At 37.1% G+C, this 24,707-nt stretch overlaps 1 protein-coding gene across 4 annotated transcripts in view; it reads right to left on the bottom strand.

The window, feature by feature from the left end:
- Positions 1-411: 411 nt before the first annotated feature.
- The window catches only part of LOC137259061 (protein naked cuticle homolog 2-like), a 117,201-nt gene continuing 92,905 nt past the window's right edge, over positions 412-24,707 (bottom strand). For all 4 annotated transcript variants that reach the window (XM_067796772.1, XM_067796773.1, XM_067796774.1 and 1 more), the window contains 3 exons: positions 17,409-17,510; positions 9,398-9,804; positions 412-3,281 (listed from right to left, as the gene is read on the bottom strand). In XM_067796772.1, coding sequence (XP_067652873.1) covers positions 2,633-3,281; positions 9,398-9,804; positions 17,409-17,510 — 1,158 coding nt within the window. In that variant the 3' untranslated portion in view covers positions 412-2,632. The remainder of the gene's footprint in view (positions 3,282-9,397; positions 9,805-17,408; positions 17,511-24,707) is intronic.

Here is a 24,707-nt window from a genome sequence, read left to right as displayed (position 1 = left end):
TTATGTATATGGATTATTGATTTAAACCAGTATCCTGATGTACAGATGAGTTATACAACACATCCATGTGTAGCGATTATTGAATAAACCAGTATCCTGATGTATAAATGCGTTATGCAATACATCCATGTATGGTGACTGTTGATTTAACCAGTATCCTCTTGTATAGACGAATTATATATTACATCCAGGTATAGCAGAGACCTGGCTTGGATTCACCACATTTGCAAAATGTGTGAAGCATATTTCTGGTGTCCACTGCTGTACTATTGCTGGAATACCGCTGTATCAGGCACAAAAACATACTCACTCTCTGACTACACCATAAAGAAAGTGGAATAGTTATTTTACTGTTACATATGAGCCGCCCAGGCTACACATTTGTAAGATGTTGTAAAAGTAAACACTGAATTGGATGTCAACAAAACCTTTTATTTTTTTCTGGTAGATTGTGAGTACAAGGGTATTATACACAGTCTGTAGTACACAAGCAGAGGAGGTCCCTCTCTCTCTCACAGAATCTTCCATCATCAATTCTATACACTGTGCATCAACAACCTCAGTCACAATACTTTTGATGCATGACAGTATCAGGAATAGTGAAAATTCACAGCATGATGCCATTAATCGAAAACATTCTTTGAATTTTCGTAAATACAAAATATTCCAACTAAATAATTCGATTTCTGAGTATGTTTTCGTAAAATCTAAATAAACATATGAATGATTAATTAGTTCTTAAACTTCAAAACACTTCATGAGCTATTCTGTTCTTGTGGCCATCATAAAAGGATATAAATATGTTGGGTTTTTTAAAATTTTTGAAGGAAATATGCTAAGAGTTGAGGATGGAGAATCTACATTGACACACAGAATGATATCCTGTGCTTACAACAAGACTGTCTGGAGCCAATACGACAGCATCAAAACATGTACCTTGCAAACCTGGAGGAAAAGTTACAACATACACCAGGCATAACAACAGCCAATCAAAATTCAGCACTTTGATTCTCTACTTAGTAGTCAGCCAATCAGAGCCATTGTTACAGATGCTGACAGATTACCATTTTGTGAAAATGAAATGACATAATCTAATCTGGATCAGAGGAAATTGTTTTTCAATGTTCCTTTTAAACCATAACTAATTTTGATTAATTATCAGTAATTTTGATTAATTAACAGTAATTAAAAAGAGATATGTTCAAGAATAGAATACTGGACTTATTGAAAAATAAGTGCTTTGTTTCAATGGGCTGTCTATTCCTGTTGAATGAAGTCAGTTTTCTGACACACAGAAAACACAATTTTGAGCAGGAATTCTCAAATATTCACTTAAATAATCTCATTTCCAACACACGTGACTACAGGCTTGTAGAGGTTTGTTTCAAATATTACAGTGAAGTACAGCATTCACACATAGTGTTTGTTACTATGGAAATATGAAACTGATTAAATTAACAAAGAAAATGATGAAAACACAATAATTAGAAGTGGCCCAATATGATACAGGAGATTGAACAGTCTACATTCAGGAAGCAAAGGTGATGAAACATTTGTGAAAACTGCAGAAACATGACTATCATAACGCTTGCGATGGGATGAAACGATTAAGAAATGAAGCCCAGTTCGTTCCAACTTTGTTATCACTGGGACAAAACACAGACTGGCCTCTTGAGATTGAAACAGACTTCACAATCCAGTTACATAGCATTTTCAACTCAGGTACTGTATGAACATATGCCATAACAAATATAACCTTGTGATGCCTCCAATATGGAAAGGTGTATTTCTAAATGATTACAAAACAATTTGGATTATGCCTTCAAACCATTAATGGCCGTAAACAGGGTCATCAAATATCATAAATAGAATTTATTTTAACAAAATGATCAACCTTGCAGGAAAACTCTGAAGACAATTAAACATCTGTTGAAGTTAATCAACAAAATTGGATTTGCCTCAGAATGTTTGTAATTAGTTTACAACAGCTGACAATATATCATCTGGGGATTGGCCAAACAAACATTGAAGTAAGTTGATCCTTTGTACATGCACATTGTTCACACAACATATTTTTCATTAACAATCTCGGCCAAAAATATACACCCTGACTAGCAATAGGCCGAGGTATAGTTGATACTGAAGTTCAGTGCATAAATATAGACTACATACATAATGTACAGTATTCACATGTCCGGTTTCTGTACAACTGGCGTGAATGATAGCAAACGAGAATAGAAACATAATCTTGCAAGAGGTAGATTGAGCCATTCTGCTCATGCCCAGAACACAAGCAGTGGCCAAAGTCAAGGTCACTTTCGGCCAATCAGAATCAAGAAGGCAGTAACCCACGTCATATTGACAACACAAAAAGTCTTCCCTGTTCCAGACAGGAAGTGATGTCTCTTCACAAATGCATCATGGGATTTCATGTTGCCCTATTGAGGACTGGCAGAGAGTTTTTGTACAGAGACTCATTAGTTGCATTGTGACGAAAAAGGAGTAAGAAATGCATGTGATCTCGTTATGAAGATCTCACTGGCCAATATGGCAGTGCTTAAATGCACAAAAAAAATAAATATTTATTTTTGTTGAGTCTGTTGCATGTTCTCTTCCGTGGGTGGGTTGGTTGTCATGCTTCATAATAGTGATGGTAGTGATGATGGTGGTGATGCTCATGTATATGGTGATGTTCATGACGCTGCACCATCACATGCTCTCCCTCCATCTCCCATGCATGCTCCCGTTCTATCCACTCTGCTACTTGTTGCATTGCCAGTCCGTGATCCTTCTCTCGGTGCCGATGGCGCCGATGGTAGTGAGGTGACACTGTAGCGGGCACATGTGCTGGTAGACTTACTGGTCGGAACTTGCTGCTGTGCTTGTGAGGGGATGAGGGGTTTTTCGAGTGTCCTTTCGGGGAACATACAGCCGTTGTTTCCTGGGGGTCAAATGACCTTGACCTTGGATGGTCAGGTTTTGAACCTTCTAAATGTTTTGCTAAACGTTCAGATTCTCTCTTCACATTGTCAAATTTTTTGGTCACGTCATGTGACCTTGACCTGTGGTGGCCAGTTTGCACAAAACCTGAACCTGCTGTGGGCACGGTAGGATTATTCTGAAACTTTGATGTATTGTTCTCCACGCCAGCGAGGTCAAGGTAGTAGTTTCTTCGATCCTGACTCTCTTTTGGTCGATCTTCATGTGAGCAATGGTTTCTGTGACGACGCTTGTGGTGGTGCTGATGATCCATCATGTTACGACAGTCGCTGTGGTGACGTCTGAAAAAGCAACATCAACATATTAACATCATATCAACAAGCACGATGACTAAAAAAAAACACATACAATGATAAAAGTGACAGAGTATGGTTTTACACTGCTTTTAGCAATAATCCTGCAGTATCAGAGCAGGAGACACCAGAAATAGTCTTCACAAATTGTACCAATGTGGGGAATTGAACCTGTGTCTTCGGTGTGAGGCACGAATGCCCTAGCCATCCGGCCACCTCACCATTCTTACAAGCATAAGATGAAAAAACATATTTACCACAGTACCAAAAAACCAAACTGTCCATACGTACAAGGATCCCATTCTCAGTGAGCAAGTAAGTCCGCACCAAGACGTCAGTAGTCAGTGGAGGAAACAAGCAAAATTCACAGCCAACAAGTGAAATGATCATAGTCTAGAACTGTGTGACCTCTCTGTCGGAAGTCTGAACGCTGACTGACAAGAAAGACCTATCTCATGATGGCAGCAGACTTGGACAAGTGCAGATTGTCAGTGAAGAGGAACAGCACCATCCTAAGCCCATCAACAACACTGGCCTGAACTATCCCCCTCCCCCACAAATGTGTAGCATTGGTACAGACATAAGGCAGGAATGCTCATTAGGTTTAGCAGGTCATGTTGAGCAGACGTCCCAACATGTCTGCCACATTCTCCTGGACTACCTGCCCTCGCATTCTCCAGTGAACCTTCTCCCCCAGTGTATTTTACACCAGTGCCCCTCCTTGACTTCACATGTTTTGGAAATGAAATATTTGCCGGAGTTCTGGAAACAGTTGGTCAAAAATTAATGAAAAGATACCAGACTGACTCTTCAAACATGAAATCTAGACTAGAAACAAGTATTTCAAAACCTTAGTGTAAGTCTTCAACTGTGATTTAATTAGCCTTGACTTTTTGCTTATTTATGTTTCAGTGTCTGAATGACAGACTATCTCATCCAATCCCCTCGCCAAGCACCCTACATCCTACCCTTGCTTGTCCTGTTATTCCTATACCACATATTCAACCCTACCCTTCCTATACAAGCAATTCTGCTATTCCCCTACCACATATTCAACCCAACCCTTCATATACAAGCAATCCTGTTATTCCCCTACCACTTATTCTATAATCCTTTGCATTTTCACCTGCCTATCACATTCCCACCCTTCCTCTCGGACACTACCCTGTCCTGTGCTAACATCCACATTCCTCAATAACCCAAACTCCGAAACAACCTTACTCTCACCCCTCACCTCGGACACTATCCTCTCCCCAAGCCCCTCCATGACAACCCTTCTGTCCACCATGCCCTTCACACTGTTGCCATCTGATCCCTTCATACTACCCATACACTAATGTTTAGTCTCTGAATATATAAAATTTTGATAGTAGCAAGTAAACCTATTTAAACTGAAAAGGAGCCCCAGGATGATCTGAACCATGGGAAATCTAGACTTGCTTCGTTTAGGGCTTTAACACTGCAGAGAACTACCTCCAGCCCTCTCCTGCAATCCCTACCCCCTGAGAACATTCCAGGCTCCTCCACCTGCCTCTCCCTCCCACCCCCACCCCTCCCATGTTTACCCATGATCTTCCTGTCTTTGATCAACAAGCCTACACCCTAGGGGCTGCATACCTGGGAATTCCTCCCTTAACATGTTTCCTTAACCACAGGGAAATATTATAATCAGAACCATAGTTTCAATCAGTCTTATCTGATCAGTGCCTGCATCTGTTGGCAGTCTGCCTGTACCCTCCAACATCAACACGCCTGAGAAAACATTGAAACAACAATACCTTACTGAGGTATCCGAGCAGAAAAATATTTATTCCTTGAGACAATATTTTCAAAATATAGATGCAAAATATTTCCTGATTCATAGGCAAGCTGTGCATGTGTATATCAATATTAAAAATGGAAACAATTTATGCTGTTATTTGAAGTAGTAATATACACTGGACAAAAGGCAAAAATATTTAAGGATATTTGCACACTTTGAAATAATGAATAATGATGTATATTTCCATTGACATACTGATAAAAAATCAGCGATAAAAATACCAATATCCCTAACCTGTTTTGACCAATATATGATTCTGTTTCCTGCTTTTTTGCCCATTGTAAAGGAAAACATGTAAAATATATACTGAATTAGTTAAGATTAAAATAAATGACCATGTTATTTATATAGATACAATTAATCACTAAGCTGTTATGTTTAAATGTCACCAATGTTGTATGGGTTATCTGATCCTCATTTAATTACTTATATCACTGTGACAGTATGGAACTAATTCCTACAGCCCCTCCCTCAGCTACCACACCCCCTCCCCTCATATGAAGATGTGGCAGTACCGACACACTCTCCCCACCATTACCTTGGTATCTTCTTCACATTCCCTAGTCAGATATAGCTCGTATTTCCCCGGCATAACTCCTAGGTAAGATATACCATAGCTCGTATTTCACTACAAAACCAATAAGTTGACCAAAGGTCAGTGCCAACTGGACGCTGACTTCAATGACTAATGTCTACCAGATAAGATAGATGTCTGCCAGACCGACATACCATTGATGCCACCAAGTCAAAACAATACCACCAGCCAAGTGAGAAACTGAGGATTCCTGAGTTGGATCCACTTAGAACAGAAGTGAAACAATATGTTGGTCATTACAATATTTATCATGATATATCAGTTATGATATGATATAATGAGCATATTTTGAAATTATTTATAAAGTCCGAGATTGTGAGTATTTCAGAGCTGGTTTGAGTGAGTTTAATTTTACACTGAACTCAACAATATTCCAGCTATATGGTGGTTGTCTGTAAATAGTTGAATCTTAATCATGCAATTCAGTGATCTACTACATGAGCATCGATCTAGACAATTGGGATACAATGACATGTCAAACAAGTCAGTGAGTCAAACAGCCTGATTCTATTTGTAACCTTTCACAACAAGCATGGGCTACTGATGATTAATTCTAAGCCGATCTTCACAGGTTTATGGCAAGTTTGAGAGGAAAAGCTTATGTAAAAATATGTTGGTTATGGCTATTTGTAGTTATGAACTTGAAGTGCTAATTAATTAAAAACATTTTTCAACATGTGACTTAGTAAAATGCTTAGGGTCACTGAAAAAGTAAAAGTTCTTAACTTCAGCATGTATATAAAAAAAGTTGTTTAGATCATAATCGCATTAAAACTTGAAATGCATCAGTGCATGCACTCCATCAGTGCATTGACTTATCGTTTCATCCAATGAGTTAATGTATATATTGCATGATCGCACTGTTGTCTGTATCTTACAACAGATGGAAAACTGAGGCAGGAGTTGCTGTATGAGCTGACATGTGATACAGACATTATCACCAAGAAACATATGTGATATAAGCTGTTACGTCATAACCATATGGATGTGTGACACACGTCATACACACATGGCTGAAGCTATACATATATTCCATATGCTATTACCATGGAAACAAACAATCATATAGGATTACTTAACTTCAGCTTGGCACAAAAAATCCACTTTAATGTTCTATGTTATCCTCTTCCTCTTACAAACCTTTCTTCAAAAATAAATTTTTAAGGTTCTGAATTACCATTTTTGTCTTTCATTTGACTTTTTAATGTTTAATGTCCTTGAATGGAATGGTTTTGAATGACTGTTAAATATTCATGGCCCTTACAATGAGTATTGATAAATCTATGATATTAATATTTCAGGAAATGTGTCTGAATTAGGTTCACCCCTCAGATGATAAAATCAAATGATTAGATTTTTAAATTTCAACTTCAATCTAAACTAAAATCAATGCTGTGCCGGTCTCTCATGCTAGGAATTGCCTGTTCTATAGCCTGATTACATCACAGTCTCGTCTGACCTGCTCAATCCTCCAGGGGGCAGTGTAGCAGCATCTGCAAAAGCACTGCCTCATTAGCAGCCAAGCCTAATGAGCGAAGTTTGTTAGCCCCCTTCCGATGTGGCCATGTCTAGCATCACTAACAAGACCAAACAACGATGTTCAACAATGAAACTAACAGCGTGTGTCAGACCCCTGTATTCGTGTTCATGTTGGCTCTTAAAGGACGAATACATCGGAGTTGACTTGGCTCTTCTCCAAAAATGTTCTTTGTTGTACATCAGTCTTATGTAGCATGTTTATATATTTGATATCATAATTAAATTGATGTGTAAATTTTGGATCATTAATGTCTTTTTTCAGATGAACTTCTATTTTTCATTTTATAATGATTTCTAGGTTAGAATTATCAAATTTCATATAAAAGACAACATTTCTTCAATATATCTTGTAGCGTGTGTTCCTAAATATCTGTTAGCAATAAAGTATCTTTTGAATATAAAGCGGATTGACAACGCAGTCAGTATGACCATAGGCTTCTACGCACTGACCTTTCTATTGGACACACTGGAATAACAGAGACAGATCACTACTGGTGATACAGACTGTGATGGCCATCGGGAAGAAGGGGTGATAACTCCAACACATTTCCACAAGGGTGATCTTTCCTGGATAGTTGCACAGTCATCTGAGGTAGTGTTGACTAAATACAGATGTGTGGGCAAACTTGTATATTGAATGAGTATGTCTGTTCGACTTTCAGCCGGTAAGTTTTGCTACCAAGTCTGATTAACATACAGACTTATGCTGGCAATATCCATGACAGAAAATAGCTGAGTGAGTTTAGCTGTACACTGTTTTTAGCAATATTCCAGCAGTACCAAGGCAAGGTGCATCAGAAATGGCCTTCACACATAGTACCTATGTGGAGAACTGAACCTGGGTCTTTGGTGTGACGAGCAACTACCTGAACCACTAGGCTACTCCACCAAAACCAGCAAATAAGTACTGATGAACCTATAGTATCAACAGTCAAGGAAATGCATGAAACATCACCCATGACTTGAGAACTTACCTCCTTAACACAATAGTTTGAACAGAACTAAACCAATGAAACAAGTTGCATAGCAAGACACAGTAATACATGCAGATTAAGGCAGAAATCCATACTTCTCTGTCCAGAGCACAAGATTGGTTATGAATTTGTAGCTACAACTTGATGAGTTGAACCACTTCATACAACCTCCCTGACTCAAAACGGAAATGCAGAGTACCCATCCTGGGACATCAGGAATCACATGACAGGTGACAAAACAGACTCACAGCTTTGTGTCTCTCCAAAACCTGATACTGATCGCGTTACCTGTGTGTCTCCACCGATATCTGATTTCTTATTATCCACACAATATACCTGACATATATATCCCACAACCACAGGCATCATTACTAATTAATCTAACTCTTGTAGTTATTCACTTTCTTTCATAACAGAACAAGTGACAAACTTTCATCACACATCGTGTGAACAAGTGACATTGTTACTTACATAATTCTTCCAGTCTATGACCCTCACTCATATATGATCGTGTGACTGATACTTGTCACAGATATGTGAACATGTGTTGCTTGATTAAACCTGCCATGGATAATGACGAGATTCAAAGCAAGCCACGTGACAATTATCGCCTGTTCTGATGTTTGATGTGATCAGAATAATATGCGCTCTATGTGACACATTCCAGAATAATTACGAGAAGCCAGTGATTGTTCTCACTATGTGTGACATGCATCAGCTAAGTCTTATGATCCAGCTGATGCCACGATCACCTACTACCACAAGTGGGACACATGTGAATTGTCTGATGTGATCTTAATGATCATATGATTCTATTAATTTTGCAGTGTTTGATGTACGTGAACATTCTTATGTGATCCTACTCATCATCTGATCTCTTTTCTGTCCTGAATGAGACAAGAAGAGAATGTTTGGATGTGACCCCATGACACTGTTTATGATGATCATATTTCATGTGATCCTACTGCTCATGCAAGCCCTTTGATGTGATACTACTGATAACATGATACCCTTGTATCACTGAACTAGGGGAATTGACTGACGTGATCCATCTGATCATATGGTCCCTTTAGTATCCTGCTAGAGGAGATACAACCAACCATGTGATATCCCTTATGTCATTGAACGTGGGTAACAGTTTGATGTGATCCTTATGGATTAGATCGAAACATACCTGAGCTGTTTAATGTGGTTCCTCTCCATGTTTTCCTGTACCAGCTCCACCAACTGCTGTTGATCCTCCAGACTCAACTGGTTGCGAGTCGTCGTCGTCGTAGTTGTCGTAGTCTTTGTTCCAGTTACTGCTGCTGCACTCTGAGTCTCATTGTTCACTTTTGCAGAACCTGGCTGCATAAAGTTATTCAGTTTCGACAATTCTTTGATTCTGATTGAGTCTTTGGTTTTACTTTCTTTTGATTTTCCGTTCTCCTTTCCCTTTGTTGGGGAGGCCCTCTGGACCTGAATCTGAGTATTATCTTGACCGACTGTCAGACGTAGCTTTAGTGTCTTTGTACCATTTGGCGGCAACTTGATCGATGATCCCACTGCATCATACAGAGCTTTGAGTAAACTGGCTAGATCCTGCAAAAAATATGGTGAAATAAGACAATGCATAGAGAAAGTTTTAACTGTCTTCTGGATGATCTATACTATCAGTTCTCATAAGGATACAGCTCTTGACAAATGATGACTCAGGTCAAATGTACAGCATATATACTCATGGAAACAAATAAGGAAACACATGAGAGTACCATAGTGTTCCTTATTTATTCCTTATTTATGTCCAAAGTTTCACCCACTGAGTAATATATACCTTGTGAAGAAACCTGGAAAAGAATAAAGGAACACTTGTACTTTCATGTGTTCCCTTATTAATTTCATAATAATATCATAACTATATAACTTATATTCATTTCTTTGGACAGGACACAAGGACAGCATCCTCGTACATAACGCTATTCAAGACCATAGGTGAAAGACTCAAACAGATGGCCAAGTACCGTTTAACTTCAAATGATTAAAGACAAAATTGGTACTGAACACTTCAAACCAAAACTGATGATTAAAGTGAAACAGTTTTTGTCAGACATCACCATAACTTTAGTATTTACATACATCAGTAGATCCATGACCTGTAAACATCAATATAACACACGCTTATAACACCTCATATGTGAGGCTTTAACTGCCATGTGTCTGGACTGCTTCTGTTAGTTGTGTATGGACTTCTTGAAACATGAAGTTAACTATATTTCCATATGTGCTAGACATCAGGCAAGGTGAGAAGTTAATGGGGAAGATGGGAGCATGTCTTTCATCACCTTCCCTTACAGATAGCTCTCACATATCATCAAGGTACATGAATACACACAGCTGAAAGGGCCCTGATGAGGTGGTGGGATGAATGGTAACGAAACATCTTGTGGACTCTGACCATCATTGTTTTGTTGTCTGATGCGTACAAATATCAATACTAATATCATCTACTAGGGGTGACTATTGATGGAAAAACAACTATTGTGATAATGATAGTCTATTTATATTGTCTCATTTTAAGTCATTTCCCAAAATGAATGTATTTTTTATATGAAAACAAGCTGAAATATTTTCATTTTTTTAAATAAATGTCACAACATCTGGAACCCAGATCAAGTTAACAGTTAAAACTTAATGAAGATGCAATTCTGCACCCAAACCAAAAAACAAAAAAAAAACTCCATAAAAATATACAAAGCAACATAAATATTTGATAACAATAAATAACCATCCAAATACCCACTTGGATTGAGCATTTATTACTGGAAGTCGATTACTAAAGGATCAACTATCACACTACTATTGATGTGATGATGGCTCTTCGTTTCTAATATCCATTAATTGTTGTCAGAGACTCCACAATTGCAATCTATTGATAGTTTGATGCATCGTTACGGAACTATCATCTGCCAGGCAATACCTGATTGAATGATTTTCCTTAGATGGTGAACACAAATATTTTCAAAAGTGACTGTTCACAATTGGTTGTGATTTCTGACCTTCACTGAATACTGCAATTAACCAGAGGTTTTGGGGAGATGTACTCGGCTGATGATGTTGTTTGTTTACAGTGTTTCTAAGCAATATTTCAGCAATGTGAGAGTCATCTTTATCTAATCAAATCTGGGCCAGGCTATCAAGTGACTGAACTATGAACATCAGTCCATACATATGGAAACCAGTGACATCTAACCAAGTCATCTATCACCTACTTCTGGTAGTCACCTCTAAAGGTAAGCACTCTTATGTTGGGGTTCCATCAGGGATTTGAACTCACACCTTCAGAGTCAGTTTTCTAATGACTACAGTGTGGAAGTCGCGGTGGTTCAGTGGGTTTGGTGGCTGACTTTGTGTGTTGGAGATTAGGTGATGGCTCACAGGGTGTGAGTTCGAATCCTGAATGAGACTCACCCCCCAAAAGTACTATAATCTGTGTTTCACTTAGAAACTTAATTTGCAAATATAACATATTACATTTGACCACTATCTAAATGGCATATGAATATGCATTCATATTAAACGCTAATCAAGTAAAGACAATTACATTCCAAGTACCTGTTGTATCTAATAGTATACCCTAAATCTTTTCCTGTAACAACGCCCTTCTACTCCAAAAGACCAACCAACCAACAAACAAATCAGACCAAACCAAAAACAAACAAATCAAACCATAGCCCCATCCCCTACATATTCCTCCTTATCAAGGCCCCAAGAGTGGATGACCAGTCAGCTCCCATGATTCCCTCATCCTGTCTCCCAGCCAATCAGATGTGAGAAGAGGCACATCAGGGAATACATGGTATTTGATAGTGTTGATGTTCATCACTGTACATGTGATAACAGTTGGACTTAGCCTAACCTTCCACACACAACCCACTGGTTGAGACATACAACCTGACCCTAGACATCTCACAGGCCAGAGAGGAGACCCGTTCCCTACTGCACTTGGAAATTGTATTTGTTTTCCTATATGTTGCTGTTGACAGACAGCCATATGCTGATTGACTGATAATCTGATTAACACTTTCAATGCATTACTCACTTACTCTGTGCCAGAATCAATTACATTTGATAATCTTATGTCTCTTTCAGTTATTGCTTGACAAATGTTACACATATATTCCAAATTTCTATTTTATTGTCTGTCGTACCACATTACTACAAAGGATCGATAAAAAATGGCATCTTGTATACACTCAACCTGTCCCAGGGCAGTGGTGTAGCCCAGTATTAAGGTGTATGTTCATAATGCTAAAGACCCAGGTCCGATTCCCAAAATTGGTACAATGAGTGAAGCCCATTTCTGGTGTCACTCACTGTGATATTGTTGGAAAATTTTTAATAGCGACATAAAACCCAACTTACTACTTGCTCAACCATGGCCAAAGAAACCAGTTTTAAACAAGTGGATGAACAAACACTTAGTCTCTCAATATATATCATTTTGGAAAAGGAGCTCCAGAGGAAATTTAGACTGGCTTCATTCATGTCTTCAGCATTGCAGGGAGGGGTAGGCTTTGGGGAAAATAACGTGTTTTAGGGACATGAGATACACTCAGTCAGTGGATGGCAGCAAGAGGTTTGTCTTGATACATAAGGCTAAGACACAAGATTTAATAAGACACATTACAAATACTAATGAAATTGTAAGTCCTTATTTAGGTTTAAGTATTGATAATTATTAAAGTCTAGGATCTATTCCTTCTTGTGTGACCAACAAACAAAATGGAAATTCAAATCTGCCATTAATTTAATTCTATAATTACAAATACTACTTTTACTATGACTAATATCAATAAGGCCTATAGAATAAATATGAAGACTTGATTCAAAATTGGTGTTGCATGATTTGTTTAAAAATATTTTGTCTTATTTTGAAAAATATATGTTGGAAAATTAAATCTGTTCACTGGATTTTACATATGTGGAAATATGTGAAAATATTTGACACAAAGAAATTTATTTTCATAACTACTTCAAATATTGTTTGTATACTATACCCATACACATTAGTTTCATCCACAGTTTCAAACTCTTGTATTATTTGTGAACCAATTTGTGGCTATACAATCACCACGACTATTTGTTGCCCACAAGAATCCAGCCAAATGCATTGGTTCCAGTATGAATGTAACTGGGACCATTCTCCCTACTAATCCGTCATTTCAATCCTTAAATCTTGCCATTCCATCTGGACATTTACAATTTCAGAACATACCAATTACACAACCCGAATTCTGTGAAACACTAGCTTAAATTTTAGATCCCAAGAGTTTATACTCTATTCAGTCAATATCCGATTCCTGATCTGCTTGTCTAAAAGCAAAATCCTGTAATATATCAGTTTTAACTTGGTAAGCATGAGTGCCAACTGACAACAGAGGTCTCTTACTTCAAACACAAATGGCAGCAGACGAGGCGATTTGGTGCAGCCAAAGAACATATTTACAGTCCATTTTGAGGGTAATTTAGGGTTATTTGGAGCACTGCAAAGAGACAGAGACGATAAGGGGTATAACAAAGTCAGACTTTGTGATCGCAGGAGAGATACCTTCCAGCATGCCTCATTTCTATTTGACAGAAAAGTAACCAGTTTATCCAGTCAATGTTTCCACACAATTTGCAGCAGACGTGAATGAAGCTGTCCATTTGTAGTGACGTCCACATGCTGTTATACCACAACAAACTTCTCTTTGTTCCTTAGTCATCTTAATAATGACTTAATCCTAATCTACATTAAGTCAGATTAACATATCTAGTACATGGCTCATTTTGGACTTTATCCAGCTCGACAATTTCAGGGGCAATAACACAATGTTCACAGCTCTCAAGAAAGGTTTACCATCAGAAACTTGTCCTACATCGTCTTAACAATGACTTAATCCTCATCTACATTAAGGTGGGGTAACATATTTTGATCTTGATATTTTTATCTTAACCATGATGCTGTATTGGACACTGATCACACTCTTGCAATACAATTTCTCTGTGGAAATGGTACTGACTGGTTTTTAAAACTAAGGCCTGACCAATTTTATTTCTTGTTTTATGGAATTTTGTCTTTAGAAAACCTACAGACAGGAGGGAAAAAAGAAATAAAAATGTCACTGTGTTGTCCAATTAATATTCTTTTATTTTCCTTTTTGCACTTAATGAAGCTAATACGGGACAAAAAGCAATCAAACATTTTACATTTGGGTCTCTGAAAACATTAGAATTTTATTTCTTGAGCTGGGAAAATCTAATGTATATTTTTCTAAGCTTCTCAAAAAAAATACAACCAGCACATCTTTAAAACAAGAAATAACATTGGTCTGGTCGAATAAAAAACTAACCGAGTTTACCTTGAATCCATAACTATGTCTCTCTGGCAGGCAAATTCAGGGCAACTAAATTTTATAAATTTGAGAATTTCTAAAAGTTTCTATTTTTCAAATTTCAGATGTAGTTTAACAATTCTTTCACTACAGCATTAATTATAGTCATATGAAAGGATCAGTTAAATCAATAGTAATGTACAAAGGTGTTATATTTCAAATAAGAATTATATGGTAAACTAGAACATAACAAGGTACGTCATCATAACTTTTGTCCATCCACAATTTCACAGAAAATTCTGGTAGTTTGTGCATTGGTTAATTGGTTAATATAGAGAATCTCACCCTAGTCACTTTTGATATCAAATATATCATAACTAGTTGATGAAGTTATAAATATATCTGTGGCTGCCATGGATATTTTTACATTTATCAATGAGTGTTGATACATTTGACATCAGAAGACACAAGGGTGAGATTCCATTTCTCATTAAAATACACTCTTTATAGGTTATAGTGAGAAATGTACATCTCTGAACAACATTCTGCCACTTGACTAGGAGATATTGTTTGATCTCACACGAGCAATATCTCCTGTGGAACACACTTTGGGATGATAAATAACTGTCTTATATGAAAATGACAGTGGTCTTGGTAATAAGAGCTTTCCTTCTACAACATAATTTGTATTGTTGTTTGACCTTAAAGTTCTGATGGCTACTGTAACCTAATCATGTAACAGGGAGAGATATTTATGCAAGCCAGTTAGACTAGTTTACCAGTCCCTTTCAAGTTAAGTCGAATATGTTTGAATTAGATTTCTGTAACGAACACTGACTTGATTAGTCCCGACTGCCACTATATGACATTGAAAATTTCTACTTCCACAGTCCGACATCACCAACATGATCTCAAGGCTGATGAATCCCTCCGTAATATAGATGACTACAGGAGATCCTCCGGCCAGTACCAACACTAACAAACCCTTGAGGTTTACACTGTAATTTGCTTCCTATCAGTATCCCTTATACTCAAATAGGAATGATCAGCTACGCCAAATTTGATATGAAGACACATTATCTGGAGAAAGTTCTAGCACAAGCCATCCTTTGATATTATTCTCTCTTGGGTAAAGCTGTCTTTATGAAGCTCGTTATCAGACAAACTCGTTTACAGCATTCCCCAACATAGTATTTGGATGAAAGCTTACAGGATGACAATTAAGTCCTTCCTGGCTAGAAGAATTACTTGTAACCCATTCTATGTATTGTACTTTATTATTTTTGATGTGAAGGAGTCTGTATTCCGCCTGTCTGGATGAGGCTACTGCTTTTTGTCTATCAAACAATATGTGAATACAAAGTAGATTTTATTCTTTGATCTTTTATGTCTTATAGCAAATATTGGAAACAATCATTGTATTAAAAGATCATACATGGTGTAACATACATTACTTTGATCTCAAAGACTTTCTTAGATATAAACATGACAATGATAATAAAAACAGGAAGATATGTTTCCTAAAAAAGCTCAATGGAAAACATTTCTAACATTACAAAGGGAAGGGTCATATTATCGAAAATAACAATAAATGTGTGAGATTGACTGTACAAAAAAAAATTATTTTTTTTATTTATCACAGTTTGTTGACATTTGATGTATCTTTGAACTACTGGAAACAAGACACTAAAAAACAAATATAATTTTGGATATCACTAGCTATGAGCAAGTAAACCTGAGCATGCTTCGAGGTCTATAAAGACCTCAGTAATGCTTCAGCGTCATAATGAAAAATGTTCTCATTTCTATATCAAATTAATAAAACAATCCATCTTTGAAACTCTACTCTCGATAGTAAGTTTAGATCTGAATGCTGCCTAATGGTACAGTTTAAAAAACATACATTTAATCATCTCAAAAGTTTTAAAAGAACTACTTTAAAAAAAGATTAGTTTACTTAAGTTGTGTTTTTGTCCGCTTAAACTTTTTTCTGACACAAAATGTCATTTTACAGTAATGTCATGTTTAATATGAGATGTGGGAAACACATGGTCTCTCAGCAAGGATCTACCAAATTGTAGTGACTGAGTTTGGCTTTACTCTGCTTTTAACAATATTCCAGCAATATCAGAACAGGGGACACCAGAAATGGGCTTCACACATTGTACCCATGTGGGGAATTGAACCCAGGTCTTCAGCATGACAAGCAAACACTTTAACCACTAGGCTACCCCACCACCCCTATTGAAATATCCATGGATATATATACTTACTGCATCCTTATAATAGGCATGAATGAATAAATGAACACTTCATATTTTTAAAGTGGTCACACATTCTTTAATCAAACAATCTAGAAAAGGTGATTTGCAGGGAATTGATGATAATTCTCTCGGAGACTTGTGATAATCTGCCCTTGAAATAGCAGAATGGTGGACCTCCTTTGGAAAAGTGTGGTTCTTTGAGTGGGTGAGATCTTGAATACATATTGTTTCAGGCATGTTTCTGCAATACTCCACCAATATCATATTTTTGTACAACAGACACAAGCATCACACATTGTATCCATGTTTGGAATTGAACCTGGGCCTCCATCATGACAAATAAATGCCTAACCTACGGGGCTTCCCTGTCACATCATAGTACTGAGAAATTTGTCAGATCCTGATATATGATCCAACAATCGTCTAGATTTCAAAACTCAAATTGCATAGTATTATCACCAAGACAAGAAAGCATCTGACATGTACAAAGACTCACCATTGACGGTGGGAGAGGGAGTTCACTTGGATCGTGAATCAAGGCAAAAGAAGATATTTTCATTGTACCTACCTCCTTAGTGATTCTGCCATGCCCGTCAAAGTCATATAACGTGAAGGACCATTCTTGTTTGGAATTTTCGGAGCCCTCAAACTGCACCCCGCATTCAAACTCCTGAAACATGGAACGGATATGATTAATTTTAAGTTTGTTAAAGATGTGAGCTCATGACTGCAGCTACAAATGCACCCTAAACACTGATTGATGACACTGAACCACTGCGCAACAGAATGCTCAGGACTTTACAGAACAGGGAAGCTTTAAAAATTGAAGCATTTCACACCCAAGTCCTGTTGTCTGCCTTGAGCAGATGTAGAGGACGGCAGCACTGTAACAGAAGGGTGCAATGAAGCAGACGGCAGTTGCCATTCTGTTGTTAGTGGGAATGGAAGGCTGCCTAGTCATTAGACACAGAAATTAAATAGTGGAATCCCCAGTAGTTTTTGCTAAAATTTAATAATAAAACATTATATCATAAATTTTTTAAAAATCAAGTATTTCAAAATTCCCTGTAATAAGTAATACAGAGAGTGTGTCATTAGATACTAAAACAAAGTCTATAACAATTAATCATTTCAGAGACAGGAATCTGTATATTCACAGTAACTTATAAAAAACATTCAAATGGATAAATCATAAAATAACTTTATCAAACGGTAGAAATAAAAACTAGGCTAGCTCCAAATCACTAAATAAACAAAGGGCGATAATCCGTAAAGTATACACTTCCACGACAAAGTAAAAGGACCTCATCAGTGGTTTAAAAGTAACAGTAGAGTGTTGCTGTGTTCTGTTATAAATGCAGATGTACTGACCGGAGAAACACATTACGGCCATGTGGTGATGAGCTCCCTTAGTCACACACTGGTCATGCTCATAAAAGCAATTATTACCAACTCAGATGATTAAATAGCCCAAAACGAGGAGCCCCACTGATAGAATCGAAGGCCTGTATGGATGCTAAATAAATCAGATTCAGGGGAGAAATGACCAACTCTGGCCAACAGAGCTGGTGAAAGACCTAATGACCCCTAATTCTATGGGAACTGGCCCCACACTGGGCCTTGAGCCATTATACAGCCTCCATTACAATCCAGCTGTAACTGTGGCAATTCCGCAGTGAAGATGGGCTCAGGTCGTAACAGTCCACTATTTCACAGGTCTTTATTCCTGTTTTAGTCAAGCCCTCATCTAAATCTAATGACGTATGGCGGGATCATGGAGCTGCCAGTATGAGTCAGAATCTAAACCAGTCCATATTTTGCCCTTTCCGGCACACTTGGATCAAAGTCACACAATACCCGGCTGAAGGTCTAGCTCGTTGGAAACACCTCCATCAAACTGCCCTCCTTTGAAACACAAACAACACTCTGTTAAATTGGATTAGGTCAGGATCTTTCAAATCTTAAACGAATCAGACACCAAATTTGTTCATTGCTGCCATGGTAGTAAAAGAACAATGGGTGATAATCTGACAATTATGACTTTGTAATGCAATAATTGACCTAAACAGCTATTGCATGATAAATCTCTACATCTCTTTCTTCTAGTCGGTAAATTTACATAAAGTAATTTTCCTTGAAGTGCTATAAAATACTCCATGCCTTAATCACACAAATGAAAATTGTCATGTGACAGAATAAATGTTTTATTGCTTGCTACCAGAATTTGAAGCCAGAACATGAAATAAAATTCCCTAACAATAAACAGCTTTACACAATGATAGGATGTATCAATGTCAACACTATTCTAAATAAAGCTAGATAATCGCAAAAGCCAAAATTACTTTCATGTATACTATAACTTTGTGGGTTTTTTTCCGTCAAAGATTAATATTTCATGCTGTTTAACACTCTTTCATTATTAAATATGACAATATTCATGAACAACTTTAACAAAAAATGAAAAACATTTGTTTTGTAATATGCAAACCAACTGACACATATATCCTCTAATATACTACTATCCAGACAACCTATTCCAGTTTTGTCCATTAAGTCTATATATACCACAATACGTCTCTGACTGATGTACTCCATAAAGCTAATTTCATCCAGATATCATCAGCAATGTCTGTTTTTTAAGCGTATCATACCACATAAAGCATAACTCTCTTTTGTAGTCTTCTTTCAACTTCCGCAACATGAACAGAGTTCAAAGTTTCTGTATCTTAGTTCTGGCAATAAAACAACATGGCAGCCTTCAGAACCGATTTCCCCTTCAGGGGATATTCCTGTGTTGTGCAGTTTACGACTACTTGCCTGCAGCCAATTGGAAGACGAACTCACAGCTAACCACATTAAAGCACAATTATTCACTAGCCAAATATGAATTGCTCACAAGCAAATAATGCAGATCACAAATGAAAAAAACATTATGTGATCTAAATTACTGCCAAATTTGATTTAGAGAGAAAAACGTTCAGGAATACTTGCTAAAGTTTTCATAAACATTTGTCAGTATTAATAGATAATCATTTTGATTGCCTTTGAATCACAGGTATATGACCAAACACATGAAAACATAATCAAGCTAATTATGTCCACCCTTTACTATTCATACAGAAATATTTTTTTTACAAATTTAGAAATAACTTTGTTTACATCGAAAATAACGATGAAATGTTCACGAAAATTTCTCATGACAATTATGCTAGCAATTCATAGCATCAACATTCAGTTGAATCAATTCTAATCAGTGTTTTTAATTAGCATAATTTCTACTCCATAAACAGAGGTGCGGTGAGCGTTATTCTCTGTCTGGGACTAAACAGTCATAAATTACATCACCGAAGTGAATCAGTGAGACCTGCCTCGGGGCGAACAGGCCACACAATGAAAACATCTCTATCTTTCAATAACAATGAAAAACTCATTTTCCTTGCCTGCCTCCCTGTTCATCTCCATGAATTATAAGAATGTATAAACCTTGCTGATATTATCAAAATATTTCTTTTCTTCATTTCCTGTTTCGGGTTATATATTTATTGTTCAGGAAGCAGATTCCAATTTTCTAATGAAACGGGTCCATTTTTCACCAAAGTGTTTTTGGAGAAGCAATATTTCCCTCATACCTTACATTTCTCCCTCTCAGCCCAGCACTATTTTGTCATAGCATGGGAACAGCACCAGTTTTCTCACACACACCAAAAAAAGATAAGAGATTGGCTTCCATCATGATTTGATTAATATAACATATAAGATATCCCACAATCCTCTGCAGAACCTAACATGCACATATCTGCTTCCTGCTCACATGTAAATATTTACTAAAATGGTCTGGGTGGAAAGTCACTTTTCCTCCCTTTATGATGAAAACCTGAATAGGAGAACTGTATTGCATTAATATTTTCTAAAATTTAAAAATAAAATCTAACAGACATCTTATCCCATCAAGTAGTGAAATTTTAAATTGAAACAGATCATTGACACATTAACATATCAGCTTAACATTTAAAATGTCATGATCAATTCAAATTAGAAAATTTTTGATATGCCTGTGTGTTCAAGTTGCAGAGACAATTAAATCAACATCCTTTGAACCAATTTTAAAAGTTTTTGATTAAGGCAAGATGACATTCCCACTTTTATTGTGACATCAAACTAATCTGCTGCAGAGACAAGGATGAAACTGGCATGTATCCCATACAACTGTTAACTGAACTCATGAATTATGCATATTTCTTTATCGAAACACTGTCATAGCCAATCAAGCATATGTCATTCCAATTAACATAATTTACAACCGTGGCTGTCTTATCAATCAATAAACTGCAGATGATAAAGACAATCAAACATGTCATTAATCATTCAACGAAATCTCATTATATAAAAATTCTGGTTCTGTTGTGTGTTCTGTGTTCATTTTGGATGACATCATGATGCTTTGGACATTTCATAATGTGGATTGGTAATATGATCTGGTGTACTGGGGGAATGACATCACAGCAACAAGGGTTCAATATAATACACACATCGAAACTGTATGTTGCTGATTGTATGAGTGGTATGTTGCTGTTTTACATGGTGTGAGGTGTTGCTGTATCACAAACTGTTGTATGACTAAGGGCAATATGTTGACATATCCCATGGTGTGATATGTTGCTGTTTTACATGGTGTGATATGTTGCTGTATTCCATGGTGTGATATGTTGCTGAGGTGATGTGTTGCTGCAGGTGGCATACAGCTGAGTTACATGGTGTGACAAGTTGCTGTATTACATGTGCTGTATTACAAGTCACAGAATTATTACACATCAAGATTCAGCCTCTGTAACCAATAAAGCTAGCGCTGCAAAAAGAATGCATCTGAATATCTTCCCACTTCCCACTATAAATGGCCTCATACATGATAACACTTCATTAAATTAGATATTCCCAGGGGTTGCTAAACCGTTAGCTATTCACTTTGAAGTCGGCCTGAATATTTTATCAGTATAACAGATCTCTTTCTTACGACACTATAGTTGTGCATGTGAAAAGATCACCCAAAATAAATGCCTGCAACATCTGATGACAATATCATTCATCATCCTTGTGTATAGTCCAGCAAACTAGAGAGGCAGATTCGTTTGAACTTCACATCAAGAAGAATTTTTTAAACATCATCACTGATTCATCTTTAATTCATGACAATAAAATGCAAGGTGATATAATTGTCCATGTGGACGGCAACTTGCATGTAACCATACAACAGACTGATCTATAACATTTGTTTCCAAGAATCAATTTGACAGCCTGTCAAATAATTTACACATAGATGCAAAAAAAAAGCTGATTAGCTCTGCGTGTCAGCAGAATTCTACCGATCACACATAGATCAGAATTCCCATTGTAACAATGTACATCCCGGGTTCATGAAGTCAGAGCTGATCAAAGACCCTGTATTCAAACAAATCCATAATTAACGACCAGAAGCCCTGGCGAACTTCTACCATCCATCAACATGTCACATCAACAAACTCATCCACAAAAACTTACTTTTCTTTGTATATATGATTTCCTTCGATGGCTCCGCATTTTTTTCGTTAGAGTGGTAAATGTGGACAACTGTTGGCCTCTCCCATTCGACAACTTCGAACACAAACCAGTTCGATGTTAACCCTTCCTATCTGCACTCCAAGTACACTATGACTCGTACCCACCTCCTCCAACCAGTACTATAAAACCACTGACCCATAGGCAACATTCAGCCCACACCCTCAGATCCCTGAGAACCTCTCATTAACCCTGAGGCAGCTGACCCAACACAATATATTGCATTAGTGAAGGATTAATTCACAGGTGTTAATTTCTCTTTGAAAATGTATGCCTGAAAACAAAAGGGTTACACAAGAGTTGTACCAAAATAACGCTGGCAACTGTCTCCCATGCAGTATTTAACTTCTTTCCTACTCAATACAGATTAATACCTTTGTAATTTAGGGCCTATCAACAACAGTCCACATGGAAAGCCACACTAATTACGCTCTGTTTGCTATTCTAGACGACCGATGGGCCTTAGGTCTCTGGGATAGATCACAGAACAGATCATAATGCAACATCCCCCTGTCTCAAAGCATCCTTCCTATATCGGCAAACATTGCGCTTTGTGATGAAGGTTCAATTAGCAAAAACAAATAGCGAACAATCATTCCCAATAGTCTGTTAATATCCGGAAAATAATCATCGCAACATCAAAGAGAGGAAACTGAATGACTTGGAAGGCCGTGAATATCAAAAGTCACAATATTGTTAGTTCACACAATATGACAAGGGTCCGTTACTTCATATGACAATGGACGTGTTTTCCCAGTCTGAGGCGAATGATTAGCCAAGTATATCAGTTGTCGGGACAATAGCACATTGTAACAGAACAGGCTGTATATTGCATCTTTGATGTCATACACATGAAAAAAATCATACAACTTTCACAAAAGGCAAGCCTTTTCACTGTTATCATAAACCTTGTATTTTTTCAGATTATGTCAACACATTTTTGATGTTTATATTAAAGTGACACATCCTCTGGGATTTGAAACAGTCAGTTAATCAATGTTTTGTCAGAACAATCAACAAACTAAAAGAATATTTTAAAACAGTTACATTACACAAAAAGAAGAATAATGAAAATGATTTAATATAAAAATATTTTATGGCTCACATCATCATGGCTTATTAATTGGCTGGGGGCAGTGGGGTAGCCCAGAGGTTAAAGAGGTTGCTATTTATGCTGAAGAAGATCTGAGTTTGATTCCCACATCTGCAATGTGTGAAACCCATTTCTGATTTCCACAGCTGTGATACTGCTGGAATATTGCTAAAAGCGGCATAAAACCATTCTTATTCACTATTAATTAGTTGTGTTCAAAACTTAATTTCAAATTTGTTGATATTTAAACCCTTTCATAACGGTTGCACTGCCTGTTACTCTAGTGTTGGTGGAGGGTGAGGCAAAGGTCACTAGCTGGGAGAATTGGGGGTGTTTTTATTCCTGCTTAAACTGGTTTAATTGTGCATGTAAGAGTTCAAGAGATCGGTCCAAGAGAACTGGTTTGACACCAGTTAAACAAATCCAATTATACCAATTACAAGTGCTCCCTGACAACTCTCAAGCAGATTCCAAAAGTTGAATGGGTATCTTTCTCAGTTTCTACCAGCTTGGGTTTAACTGCTGATGTTAGTCAATGCAGGTGGTGAATAGGGGGCACTACTATACTCCTCGGTCAACCAAGTTCTTTTTGTCTGGTTACATTTTCGGTCGCCATTCATTTGTGAAATCAGTGTTGTGAGAGAAAAGGATTTTGTGCAACATCGTAGCAATCGTGGGAATACCTTACATGGGACTTGTGAAACTGAAATATTTTTTAATAGAAATGAATTGTGTTATAGAGATTTCTGTCACCCTGGGTGAAGAATTTACTTTTATCTAGCGGCAAAAATTGTGTATGATGGACAATGTTTAACTCTTTAAATGGCATTTAGACATGATACACATAAGAGAGAATTTATGGATGTCATTTTTCTTGTTATATGGAAAACAACATTCTGACAGATATTCATACCCCTTTATTGGGCAAATAAAGACATAACACTGAGCTGACATCACCATGAAGAAAGTTAAGCAATGAAGACTTTTCCTGTAATGTCTTTCAGGGGAAATCTTCTTGCACATTTTGGCGTCATTTTCATGCAATTGTGGTATTCTGATGCACATGACATTATATTTGACTTTCTAAATGGCATTCTGTATTTATATCCTGAGGAATTCATCTGTGCAACTGAATTTCATGAAATATGTTACTTTGCTTATACATTGTCAAAGAAAAGAAGC

The sequence above is a fragment of the Haliotis asinina genome, chromosome 12, assembly GCF_037392515.1.
Source record: "Haliotis asinina isolate JCU_RB_2024 chromosome 12, JCU_Hal_asi_v2, whole genome shotgun sequence".
Lineage (NCBI taxonomy): Eukaryota > Metazoa > Mollusca > Gastropoda > Lepetellida > Haliotidae > Haliotis > Haliotis asinina.
This window is presented reverse-complemented; position numbering and strand designations above follow the sequence as displayed.